General features: G+C 36.1%; 1 protein-coding gene across 7 annotated transcripts in view; it reads left to right on the plus strand.

Annotated features, from left to right (window-relative positions):
- PTPRK (protein tyrosine phosphatase receptor type K) overlaps positions 1 to 13,939 on the plus strand; it is a 603,479-nt gene that overhangs the window by 468,392 nt on the left and 121,148 nt on the right. For all 7 annotated transcript variants that reach the window (XM_060190490.1, XM_060190487.1, XM_060190488.1 and 4 more), the window contains exons 9-11: positions 1,984 to 2,093; positions 3,986 to 4,187; positions 6,403 to 6,508. In XM_060190490.1, the coding sequence (XP_060046473.1) occupies positions 1,984 to 2,093; positions 3,986 to 4,187; positions 6,403 to 6,508 (418 nt within the window). The remainder of the gene's footprint in view (positions 1 to 1,983; positions 2,094 to 3,985; positions 4,188 to 6,402; positions 6,509 to 13,939) is intronic.

Raw genomic sequence — 13,939 nt, forward strand, 5'->3', positions numbered from 1 at the left:
CTATATCTACACAAAAAGATTTTATATTTATATGACTAAATAACAACCATATTTCAATAACATAAAAAAATACACTTTTGAAAAGCATCTCATTCTTGTATTTTTTTCATTGGAAGCTGGTACATTCATTGCTACCACTGGGTATTCTCAATTACATAACATTGTCAAATAAAAACTAGCAAGTATTCCTAAAACTTGTCACACCTAGGAACCCTTCAGAATTTGTGCAAGTTGGATGTTATTTTTAAATGGTATGTTTCATTGTTTCAAATAAGTGACTTGTGGTCTATAGATTGAGACAATGAAATTTATATCTCTTCATCTTAGTAAAGTTTTTAAATATAATAAACATGTATTTTTAAATTATAGAAATGTAATAAGTATAGCTTTGATAATCATATTGACTACTAATGAGTATTTCAATTTAGTACTCTGTGATTTGCCTTTTGAGTAAGGAGTGTTATTATAACTCACTACTTTATGAACCTTATTTATGGAAACTTTTTAGGGGCTTATCATAATCTTCAAGAAATCTTTCGGGGAAATACAGCTCTGTTCTTGAAATAAATTACACGTGAAATCTCTATGTTACTAGAGGTATAAAAGTAAACTGCACAAGAATATCCTTTTGAATAAAAATAATTTTTCAGGGAGTTGGCGGTAGTGCAGCGGGTTAAGCACACGTGGCGCAAAGCACAAGGACAGGCAGAAGGATCCCGGTTCAAGCCCCTGGCTCCCCACCTACAGGGGAGTCGCTTCACAGGTGGTGAAGCAGGTCTGCAGGTGTTTATCTTTCTCTCCCCTCTTTGCCTTCCCCTCCTCTCTCCATTTCTCTCTGTCCTATCTAACAATGATGACATCATAACAACAACAATAACAATAATAAAAACCAACAAGGGCAGCAAAAGGGGAAAATTAAAAAAATAATAATTTTGCAGTTGTATACTTTCTACATTGAATATTGATAGACTGAATTCTCATACATTGTGACTGCACTAGAAAGGTGACTAGGCTGATATAATACAGAATTTGCATGCTAAGGCCCCATGTTAAATGCACCATAGATGCTCTGGACTCTCACCAATTTACTCAATAAGTTTTAAAAAAATGTTTTAATCCATTTAAATTTTTTTTCAATTTTTTTATATTTATTTATTTTTCCTTTTGTTTTCCTTTTTAAAAATTGTTTTGAAGTTATTATTGTTATTGATGTCGTTGTTGTTGGATAGGACAGACAGAAATGGAGAGAGGAGGGGAAGACGGGGAGAGAAAGAGAGACACCTGCAGACTATCTTCACTGCCTGTGAAAGGACTCCCCTGCGGGTGGGGAGCCAAGGCTCAAACAGGGATCCTTATGCCGGTCCTTGTGCTTCGTGCCTGGTGTGCTTAACCTGCGCTAAGGCCTGACTCCTCCCATTAAAATTTTTATATACTAAAGTAAGAAAATTAATCATATATTTTTTTCTTTAAAAAATAAAATTTATTAATAGAAGAGACTTAGAAAAAGAACCAGAACATCATCTGTCATCTATGGTACAAAGAATTTGGGACCTTAAATTATGCAGATCTTGTACTTAAACATTATATGTGGGACTAGATAGCATAATGGTTATGCTCTAGGTGGGGCTAGATAGCATAATGGTTATGCTCTAGGTGGGGCTAGATAGCATAATGGTTATGCTAAGAGACTTTCTTGCCAGAAGGGGTAGATTGCATAATGGTATGAAAAGAGACATTGCATGCCTGAGGCTCTGAAGTCCTAGATTCAGTATCCAGAACCATATAAGCCAGAGCTGAGCAGTACTCTGGTAGTAAAAAATAAAAATAAAACACTGTATGGCCTCCTCCTTCTAGCTTATTTGCTTAAGAAAATAATTAGTTTTATTCCAATTATTCTTAGTTTTATCTAGATTACATGATTTACTTTTTTTACTTGTTTCTTATATAATGATATTTATAACCCCCAAATGTATGTATTTGCAGTGCCAGGTCCTGTACCATTCAATTCTCTTCAAGGAACATCCTTTGAAAATAAGATCTTTTTGAACTGGAAAGAACCTTTGGATCCAAATGGAATCATCACTCAATATGAGGTATTAGGAAAATAAGAATGTTCACTGAAATATCTACTGTTTTACTGAGTAAAACAAAAAAAAAGTTGGGGGTGGGTAGATAGCATAATAGTTATGCAAATGGACTTTCATGCCTGAGGCTCTAAGGTCCCAGGTTCAATACCACAAACATAAGCCAGAGCTGAGCAGTTCTCTGGTAAATAAAAAAATTTAAATTTAAAATTTAAAAAGCGTCAGAAAGAAACAGTAGAAATGAGGTAAGCAAGAACTAGGGGATTAGTATCATTACTAGATCTAATTTTATTTTCTAAATCTCAAAATTAAGGGTAAATACTGGTACTGGATTTTCAAATTCCAAATGTTTTTGTTAACTGTTTTAAGGAGGAATGGTTGACCTCATCAGACAGGCTTACTGACTGTTGTAATAAATGACTTAGTAAAAGTAAAAACTCACATTTCATTCTTTTTAAGGAAGGCAACTGAAGGTCAATTGTTTTAAAGAGCTAGTACCAAAAGAATAGAAAATATTTTAATTTAATTTTTCCAGAGCTTCGAGATATCTCATCTGTCTATAAATCATTATCTTATTATTTTTTTTTCTTTATTTTGATAGGACTGAGAATTTGAAAGAGCAAGGAGAGAGTGTGAGGGAGGGAGATAGACACCTACAGCACAGCTTCACCACTTGTGAGGCCCTGCAAGTGGGGAACAGGAACTCAAACCTGGGTCCTTGTGCATGCTAAGATGTACATGTACTTAACCCTGGCCCCATTATCTTATTTTTTAAATGAGAATTTTTAGTAAAGGAAGATCATTTTAATTGCTCATATGTATACTTCTATTCTTGTTTAGAAAGTGCTGATTAGAGATTGAAATGCTTAAATTCCTAGTGGCTGCAGAGTGTATCGTGGAGCCAGGAATTGCTGCAGTCTTACAATTTGTAACAACACTAGCATACTTGAACACTATTTACATGAAATTTATTATGTAATATGTTGTTGAAAACTTTCTGTTATATTAAAATACATTAATCATAAGATGTATGTATTTGTATTTATACTCTAGTATGTTAATTTATCTTTTGATGGACGAAAATAGATATATATGGGCCCAGTCTATAGATTTGTTTATATAGAGGTAGATAAGAACATATACAAATATATATAAGAATATATAAGGTGATGAATACAGATATTTATATCAAAATTAAAAAGAGGTGAAATAAAAGTGATTCACTACACTGAGATTTTCCCTGAATACCACTTTATTTTAAAATAAAATAAAATTCATTTAGAAATTATTAAGAGTGATGTTAGAAGACAGTCCTTAAACCAATAAAAATGGAATTACCACTTGGGTATTTATGCAGTGGATACTCAAACACTAATTAGAAGAAACTTGTGCGTCTCTGTGTTCATAGCTGCATTATTCCCAATAGCCAAAGAGTGGAAGCAACCTAAATGTCCATCGACAGATGGCTGGCTAAAGAAGTTATGGAATATATATTCCATGGAATATTATTCTGTGATTAAAAAAAAAAGATGATATTGTGTCCTTTGGGACAAAATGAATGAACTGGAGATGATTATGCTTAGCAAAATAAGTAAAGAGATTGGAGGAGAACTACCTGGTGGTTTCACTCGTATGTGGTATCCAGAGATCTGATGTACATGAAGTTGCCAAAAAAAAAAAAATATCCATACAAAACAGAAGCAAGCAAACTGTTTATAAAACTTCTAAGAACTATGGTGGTTATCTTTGGGAGGTGAGGGGATGATAATAAGGAACTGTGGTGGTGGGTGTGGTGTGGAACTATACATTGTGATATTTTTATTACTTACAACATACTATTAATAGCAAATAATAAAGGAATGGTATTGGGTATATAATTAGAAATATGTTTCTTAACCCAGGTCAGCTACAGCAGCATAAGGTCATTTGATCCAGCAGTTCCAGTGGCTGGGCCTCCCCAAACTGTATCAAATTTATGGAACAGCACACACCACGTCTTTATGCATCTCCACCCTGGAACTACCTACCAGTTTTTCATAAGAGCCAGCACAGTCAAAGGATTTGGGCCAGCTACATCTATCAATGTTACCACCAATATCTCTGGTATGCAGATGAGATGAGTACAGTGTAAACAGTATAGGTTTTGTAGTAGTGTGTCCTGCACAGTTTCATATACATTGAGAGTTATTTGTCTTTCTTATTGAACCTTACAATAGATGCTCACCAAAGTATTGAAAAAAAAAAATCGTAAGGATATAGATTCTTATGATAATCTGTAAAAACCCATGTTTATTTCAAGTTGTCACCTTTTTCTCTTTTTTGTTTATAAAAACACTTTATTTCGGGGGAAATGATGCTTTACAAAATAGTTGTCACGTGTGTACAGTCTCTTACCTCCCCATGATAGGTGTCAGTACATGAGACACCAAATTGTCTTCTTCCTCCACTATAGGACATCTGGTCCCTACCCCATTCAGGTCTATTACATATTCCCTTTAAAGTCTTTGAGTCTGCTACAATAGACCATACCTAATTAAAAATTTACCCATTTTCCTTTCTTAGTTTCTTAAATACCACCTGTCTGTGAGAACATTCAATACTTGTCCTTTGCCTTCTGGCCTATTTCACTTTGCACGATCCCTGTTATGTTCCATCCAAACTGTAGCAAAAGAAAAGGTTTCATCATTTCATACATATTAGTACTCCATTGTTTACGTATCCAAACATCCTTAACCATTCATCCATTATTGGATATTTGGGTTGTTGGGTGCTGTGCGGTGGCACACTGGTTAAGCTCACATAGTACGAAGCACAGGAACCCACGCAAGGATCTGGGTTCCAGTCCAAGGCTCCCCATCTGCAGGGGGGACACTTCTAAAGAGGTGAAGCAGGTCTGAAGGTGTCTCTCTTTCTCTCTCCATCCCAATCTCCCACTCTCCTCTCAATATGTCACTATCAGAAATATTTCAAAGATTATCACATATGTTAATAGAGATGTTATCTGTTCTAAAGAATTGGCAATTACTATGTAATCATATTTACATTCAATGATTTTTTTAAATTAAAAGTATGGTCAAAAGTTATTGTTCAACTATTTGGTTTCACAATATCTCTTCATTTCATTTTTCGTCACATTGAAGTAATTCTATTTATTTTTAATTTTTATTTTCTTATATTTATCTTTTTGTATTTATTTTCCCTTTTATTGCCTTTGTTGTTTTTTATTGTACTTATTGTTGTTATTGATGTCGTTGTTAGATAGGCCAGAGAGAAATAGAGAGAGGAGGGGGAAGACTCAGGGAGGGGGAGAGAAAGAAACCTACAGACCTACTTCCACCTGCAGGTGTGGAGCCTGGGCCTTAAACTGAGATCCTTATGCCGGTCCTTGCGCTTCCTGCCACTTGTGCTTAACCCACTGCGCTACTGCCCAACTCCCAATTTTGTCCTTTTTAATGAGAGAAATAAAGGCATTGCTGTAACACCTGCAGTGCAGGAAGTTGATTCTACCTGGGATGTCACTCAATTCCTGTACATTACCTACTAACCCATCTCCCCAACCACAATTCTAGTACTTTTGAATAAATAGCATGTTTCCCTTCTCTTAAAAATCTCACATATAAATTTTAGGATGGGTTTTTCAAGGAAAATTTTAAGTTCATAAATCAGTACAGTTAATTATTATGTTTTACTCACAATTCCATAGTATAGTTTGTCTTTCTTTTCTTTCCTTTTTTTTTTTTTGGAAAGGGTTAATGATGACACTGCAGTTGAAGAAACATGGGTACATTGTTCATCTCCCTGTGCATCAGGCAACCTTAAAGTTTCCCCTTAATTGTACTCCTCAGAGTAATTGCCACTTTCTCATATCCAATCTATGACAATTTTAAGGTCCCCAAAGAAATAAAATTCTACTGCATTTTTACATAATATTTGGAATGTATGGTATCTTATTATTTAAAAATTAAAATTAGTGCTAGGGAGACAGTGCCATTGTTAGCATAATAGCCTTTCCTGCTTGAGGTTCCAGAGTTCCTCAGAGCTGAGTAGCACTCTGGAAGGGAAAAAAATATGTGTGTGTGTGTGTGTGTGTGTGTGTGTGTGTGTGTGTGTGTTTTAATCTTGACTTCCTATCATCTTCTCTATGACTTTCAGTTTCCAGTCTTAACTTGTAATAACCATATTCTCCATCCTCCTAAAAACTAAAGTATATTGTAGACAAGTAATAAATTATTTTTTCCTAGGTTCATTTATTCATCCTGAACTAGGACATTCCTCTTCTTTGACTGAACATTTTTTATTTCTGTTAATCCCTTATCAGCTCCAACTTTACCTGACTATGAAGGAATTGATGCCTCTCTCAATGAAACTGCAACTACGATAACTGTATTGCTGAGACCAGCACAGGCCAAAGGTGCACCTATCAGGTAAGATGGGGGGAAAAATGTCTATAAGAAAACACAGTAGGAAAGATTGCCAGGCTAGTGTGGGGGTGCCTCTTCCCGGGTGCGTACTTTCTGGGTTGGAGAGAACTTGACGGAGCCAACCTGGGCTGCTACTCACTCAGGGACATGAGGGACATGACTCAGGAACCAAACACGTGGTGGTGAGGCAATGCAATTCCTTTATTGATCAGAGAGCCAAGGCTTTTAAAGGGCAGACCCGGAAGTAGCAAGTTGGAAATGGAAATGGCTAGGAAAGGGGCGGAGAAAGGCAAAAGGGGGCTGGGAAGGTAGAAACTTCCTTAGCAACTGTTGTGAGGGTTTTAACTGATAGGATTAATAATACACTGCAGGCAGGGAGGGTCTTGAGGGTAGAAAGAAGATAGATCAAAGGAATGGAATGGGTGGGGATCTTTCAGGCAAAACAATGATTATGCAGATAGGCCATAGTATCAGGAATGTGGGTGGAACAGGGGGAGCTGGCTTAATGTTTTAAGGTATGCCAGGCTTCTGGAGGCAGAAAAATGCAGGTGCTTTGTGAGGCTCTTCACAATTTCCTGACATCTCCCCCTTTCTTTTTATCTAATGGCCATAGTATCAGGAATGCAGGGTACTTTGTGAGGCAGGGAGTCTGATAAGATGGGGCAAACCTTTGGGGTTACTCCTCTCCCTCCTTGCTCAACCTCTCGTTAGAGAGAGAGACTGACAGGATAGATACACTCCTCAAGCCAAACCCTGCCAGGCTCTACCACATCCTCACAATTTCCCAACAAGAGATGTTTTCTCATAGTTTTATGTTTGTTTTGTTTTGCAACATAAAATGTTGTTTACTTCATTGGACAATCCCTGTCAGAAATGTTTTGTTTTCTGTTTGGACAAGCTGAAGATTAGTATGTAGATAAAAGTAGAATTATAGTAAGAAAAATATTTATGGACTGAATCGTTTACTTCTGCTGGTTCTTTGATTTTCTCTCCCTCTAGTGATGTTTCATTTCAATTCCTCAATTGGCATCTTTGGTATATGAGCTTTGAAGTTATTTGCCAGAATAGAATGAGAAAATAGCTCCTGATCACTTATGAATAATTTCCTATTAATGATTGAAATAAAGAAAGTTTTGAGAAACATAGTTGTAATGAATGCAGATTTTCTGACTTTTTAATTTCTAAATTGTTGCTTATCAGGAATATCATGGTAAAATTTAAAATTAAATGTTAGAATGAATCACTAATATTTGCCATTTTTCATCTTTCCAAAATTAAAATCCTCCATATTCTTCTGAATTCCTCCTATTTGTACTTACATAAATGTTAAAAAAAATAAGCAAATTTTCATTGAGACCCTATAGGTTTTGTGAATACATGGTTGTCATACTCCAATTGGCAGTAAACCGAAGCCCAAAAATCAGGGCAGATACTTTACATACCATATATTTCAGTTGCTTATATGTTCACTACATTACATACTGTAAATGTTTTATGTGTTAAGTGAATATACTTGACTTTATGAGCACCTACTAATCATTACTATAATCTTACATCATCAAAAGGAAGAAAAATTTCATAAAAGTTTATACAAGAAATTCTCTTAAATTTTATTTGACTAAACAACCCATAGGACTATCATACCAGAATAAAAAATAAAAACAGATAGTTGTATATACTTATACTATAAACACTTGTGAAATACTGACATACTTATACTATAAACACTTGTGAAATACTGACAAGTTGAAAATGCAAAGTAAGTGCTTAGTATCATTTATGAATTCATGGTTGTGAGTGATTCTGATTGCTGATGAAATGGAGAAACAGAAAATTCTGAATTCAACATATTTTTCTATTGACAAATAATCAGTATCACTCACAGGTTTCTAGCGATGATAAAATTTGCTTTATAGGGGATCAGTTCTGCTATTAGCATTTAAATGAACTGTTAGGTTCTTGCATGTACCTTTTTATTTTTAATTTTTATTATTTTAATTTAATTATTGGGGGATTCATGGCTTACAGTCACTAGTAAAATACAGTAGATTTTACATGTGTAACATTTTTCTGTTTCCCACATAGCAATTCAACTTCTTCTAGGTCTTCCTCTGTTCTAGGACCTGGACCTCCTGGACCTTCCCCCACTATCCCAGAGTCTTTCACTTTGGTGCAAACCATCAAGTCCAGTCCAAGTTCTGTTTTGTGTTTTACTTTCTGTTCTTATTTTTCAATGTCTCTCTATGAGTGAGATCATCCCATATTCATCTTTCTCTTTCTGACATATCTCACCTAACATGATTCATTCAAGCTCCATCTAAAATGAAGAAAGTGTTTGTGAGTGAATTTTTTTAAACTATTTTTTTATTTATAAAAAGGAAACACTAGGGGAGTTGGGCATAGCTCAGTGGGTTAAGTGCAGGTCGCGCAAAGTGCAAGGATGGGCACGAGGATCCCGATTCGAGCCCCCGGCTCCCCACCTGCAGGGGAGTCGCTTCACAGATGGTGAAGCAGATCTGCAGGTGTCTAGCTTTCTCACCCCCTCTCTGTCTTCCCCTCCTTTCTCCATTTCTCTCTGTCCTATCCAACAACAATAACAACAAGAATAAACAACAAGGGCAACAAAAGGGAAAATAAATTAATAAATAAATGTAAAACAATAAAAAAAAAAAAAAAAGGAAACACAAAACCATTGGATAAGAGGGGTACAACTCCACACAATTCCCGTCACCAGAACTCCATATCCCATCTCCTCCCCTGATAGCTTCCCTGTTTTTGTTTTTTTTTTATCTCTCTGGGAGTATGGACCCAAGGTCATTGTGGGATGCAGAAGGTGGAAGGTCTGGCTTCTGTAATTGCTTCCCCGCTGAACATGGGCAATGGCAGATCAATCCGTACTCCCAGCCTGTCTCTCTCTTTCCCTAGTGGGTCAGGGCTCTGGGGAATCCAAGCTCCAGGACACACTGGTAGGACTGTCTGTCTGGGAAGTCTGGTTGGCATCATGCTAGCATCTGGAACCTGGTGACTGAAAAGGGAGTTAACATATAAAGCCAAACAAGTTGTTGACTAATAATGAACCTAAAGGCTGGAATAATGCAGATGAAGAGTTTTATAGATAGCTAGTAGGCCTATTTTAGTTTTATTCCAAAGGACCCATGAGTATACTAGTTGTTTTTTTTTTTTTTTCCCCTGAGCTTGAAACCTGATATTTAGGTGGATCCAAGTTATTGTCTGGGGAGATGATATCATGGCTGAGAAAAGGACCAGAAAGCTGGATCAGGGAAGAGAGTAGCTCTCAAATATGGGAAAGGTGTTTAATGTTATTGACTGTAAACCCCATTGATTTGATCTGATCTGGGGCCCATATTCAGCTTGTGAGTGAATTTTCACATTACATAAGATGCAAATAACATAACATAATTTAACATAAGATGCAAATCAATATATCATTGTTACTGTTGCTATTATTATTGCATAATTATGTGGGTAACATACCTTAAAATTAACCCTTCATTTAATAACTCATTACACAGTCACTGGCCATGTCTTAAGTATCAAAACTTTGTCATAGCTTTGATAATATCATCTCACAACTCTGATAATGAGTCAAAGATAAATTTAACACAAGAAAACAAGTGTTTGCCTAGGTTTGTCATGATCAGAGATTCCTGAAAACTTTTAAATACTTTGCTCATAGTTGACATTTAGCAGCTTCATTGAATTAGTGAGTATAGGGAATCATGCGGTAGCAAAGTGGGTTAAGCACAGGTAGTACAAAGCTCAAGGACCAGCATAAGGATCCTGGTTCAAAACCCCAGCTCCCCACCTTCAGGGGAGTCGCTTCACAGGTGGTGAAGCAAGTCTGCAGATTTCTGTCTTTCTCTCCCCCTCTCTGCCTTCCCTTCCTCTCTCCATTTCTCGCTATCCTAACAACAGCAATATCAAATAATAACTACAACAACAATAAAAACAAGGGCAACAAAAAGGAAATAAATTTGAATTAATGAGTATATTATTTATTTATTAATATTTATTTATTTAGTCCCTTTGTTTCCCTTGTTGTTTTATTGTTGTAGTTATTATTGATCTCGTTATTGTTGCCTTTGAAGTGACTCCCCTGCTAGTGGGGAGCCAGAGGCTCGAACTCGAACCGGGATCTTTATGCTGGTCCTTGCGCTTTCCGTACATGCGCTTAACCCTCTGTGCCACAGCCTGACTCCCATTATTTCAATATTATTGGGACTGAGTATATTATTGATATGACTTAAAAATCAGATCTTCTACTTTCTTTACATAACTTATTTTAAAAATTCAAAATACAAAGAATTCATATATTCCTATTACAAAAATAATACATTTTCTTGACATAGAAATAAATTCTATATTTATTGGAAAGACATTGACCTGTTCTGGAACTGATCTGAGTACCCTAAATTTTACACTATCAGAGATTTGCGTTCAAGGTAATGCATTTAATACTTAGGATTTTGTCAATGAGTGATATTTAAATGACATGGAAACAAATGACCTTAAAAAAAAAAAAAAAAAGAGTCCTCTTCTGCTCTGCCTTATGGCTGTACATGGGATTGAACTTGAGACTTTGAAGCTGCTAAAAGCATGGAATTCTTGGAGGGCTCATGGGCAGGGCTGTCCTGGTGAAGACACGAAAATCTTTAAAAAAAATATTTATTTATTTATTATTGGATAGAGACAGAGAGAAATGGAGAGGGAAGGGGAAAATAGACAGATAAAGAGAGGGAAAGAGACATCTGCAGCCCTGCTTCACTACTTGTGAAGTTTTCCCCTTGCAGGTGGAGACCATGGACTTGAACCCAGGTCCTTGTGCACTGTAACATGAGTGCTTAACCAGGTGCGCCACACTGCCTGGTCCCCTGAATGTCTTTTCATATTAACATTGTGTTATTTCTGCCCAAACCAAATAATATTTTGTCTTATGCAGTTTTCTTAGTTTCTTGGGAAATGGAAGACCCAATTAAATGCAACCAGTTTTAATAGAACTGTACATATTGTCTAGTATTCCAAATATTAAATTGAATCCCTAACACCCACTACCTTCAGATTTTTTTTTATTTACTTAACTTTCTTTTTTAAAAAAAAATAGGGTAGGAATTTATTTGTTTGTTTGTTATTGGATAGAGACAGAGAGAAATTGAGGGGAGGGGGGAATAGAGAGACACTTGCAGCCTTGCTTCTCTACTTGTGAAGCTTTCCCTCTGCAGGTGGGGACCAGGGGTTTGAACCTATGCCCTTGTACACTTAATGTGTGTGCTTAAACAGGTGGGCCACCCTGGCCCCCAATTTACTTAAGTTTCTACTCAGTTCTTCTCCTTCTCTCTCTCTCTCTCTTTCTCTCTCTCACTCTCTCTCCTTTTCTCTCTCTCACTCTCTCTCTCTTTCTCTCTCAAATTCTCAGTCCTATCAAAAATCTCTTCTCTGCCCAATACTTGTTGCTATTTTCATCTGTGGCCCAGCTCTTCCCATACTGATGAAAACTGCATCTGTTTACCAGATCACTAAAGCTTTTGAAAGCATCCATCTGTTAGCTTTGTCTGATATCATCAGGCCTTATTTTTAAGTTCTGTTTTCTCTGTTTTATAGCATTGTTGTTCTTTGCCAGACTGCATTTCACTATCCTCTTATCTCAACCTGTGTGACAATATATAATTCTTTCTGCTCTGATCTCACTAATATCAAACAAACTCCATTCAAAAAACTTTTATTATAGCACCTGAAACCGTGTCATGTAGAATATGTACATTTAGTTTAGTTTTTTTGTTTGTTTTCTTTTGTTTTTTTAATAGAAAAAATTGCCAAAGATCTTTATAAATGTTTTGATTTGTGGGGACAGGTGGTAATGCACCTGGTTGAGAGCACATGTTACAGTGTGCAAGGACCTGGGTTGGAGCCCCTGGCCCCCACCTGCAGTGGGAAAAGCTTTCTGAGTGGTGAAACAGTGTTGCAGGTATCTCGCTCCCTCTCTATCATCTCCTTACCTCTTGATTTCTGGCTCTCTCTATCCAACAAATAAATAAAGATAATAAAAAAATAAAAATAAAAATTGTGACTCACTTGTATTCAATATATGCTAAGTGCTGAGATGGATGTTTGGAATAGAAAATCTATATAAGGGATATATCAATTCCACTTATTGGTAATTCAAGACAGGTCCATCTGTGAGAGATATTAATAATGTAGAAGTGAAATAACAGCAGTTAGAAAATGGTAGTGCTGGAGCTCAGGGTTTTTTTTTTTATCATTTTTACTGAGGGGTTAATGGTTTATAGTGTTGTCATTGACACATGGCTATGATTTCTCATCTCATGAAAGTTCTATGCAGAGCTCTCACCCATAAGCTAGGTCCCTTTACATCTTCATGCACCAGGACTCTAAAGGATCTTCTCAGCCCTTTGCTCTCCCTCCTTCCCCAGAGTTCTTTTTGTTTATGCAATACACCATGCCCAATTCAAGTTTTGCTTTGTGCTCTTCCTCCTTGTCCCTATTTATTAAATACCAACAATAAGTAAAATCATTTGGTGTTTGTCCTCCTTTCGACTTATCTTATTTAACATGATGTCTTCAAGTTTTCCAGGAAATGACTTTATCATTTTTAACAGCTGAGCAATATTCCATCATGTATAGGTACTTTTTTTTTTTTTTTTTTTTTTTTTTTGCTACTCATCTGTTGTTGGTCATCTGAGTTGCATCTACATTTTGGCTATTACAAATTATTCTGCTAGCTATACATAGTTTTTTTCTGATAGGTAATTTTGTTTCCTTTGGGTAAATCCCCAGGAGAGAAATTGCTGGCTCATAGGGAAAGATTTAGAGGGGCAACAGACCATAAGAAAATGCTCAGAATTACTGATTATCAGAGAAATGCAAATAAAGACAACAACAGAAACCACATTACACCTGTGAGAATGACAAACATTAAAGAAGGTAATAAATTTTGGAGAGGATGGGGGGGAGGAGAAAACACTTTGGCGTTGCTAGTGGGAATGTAAATTAGTCCAACTGTTGTGGAAAACAGTCTAGAGATTTCTCAGATACAAGAAATGGAGCTTAAAATTTAAGGAGAGGTATAAATGAGATTAGCCAAAGGTTACTTCAGTGAGACAGGAGATATTGCTAAAAAAAGAAAAGAATCTATATCTTTCAAATGATTGCTAAGCAAGGGATCGGCTATGTGACATTTGGGATCTAAAACTGCAAATAGTTCAGTGAAGATTGAGAGGAGAATTCACAAGACCTGAGGCTGGAGAAATAGCTGGGTCAAGAGAGAGGGGCTGTTCAGTACCAGCCTAAAAATTCAGAGTAATCACAAAGAACTATGAGGGGGAAATTATCAATAATTTGAGCAATTTATTTTTATTAAAAGAAAAAAAACACTGATAGAAAAATAGAGAATGGAAT

This window comes from Erinaceus europaeus, chromosome 4 (assembly GCF_950295315.1).
Source record: "Erinaceus europaeus chromosome 4, mEriEur2.1, whole genome shotgun sequence".
In the NCBI taxonomy this organism is placed as follows: domain Eukaryota; kingdom Metazoa; phylum Chordata; class Mammalia; order Eulipotyphla; family Erinaceidae; genus Erinaceus; species Erinaceus europaeus.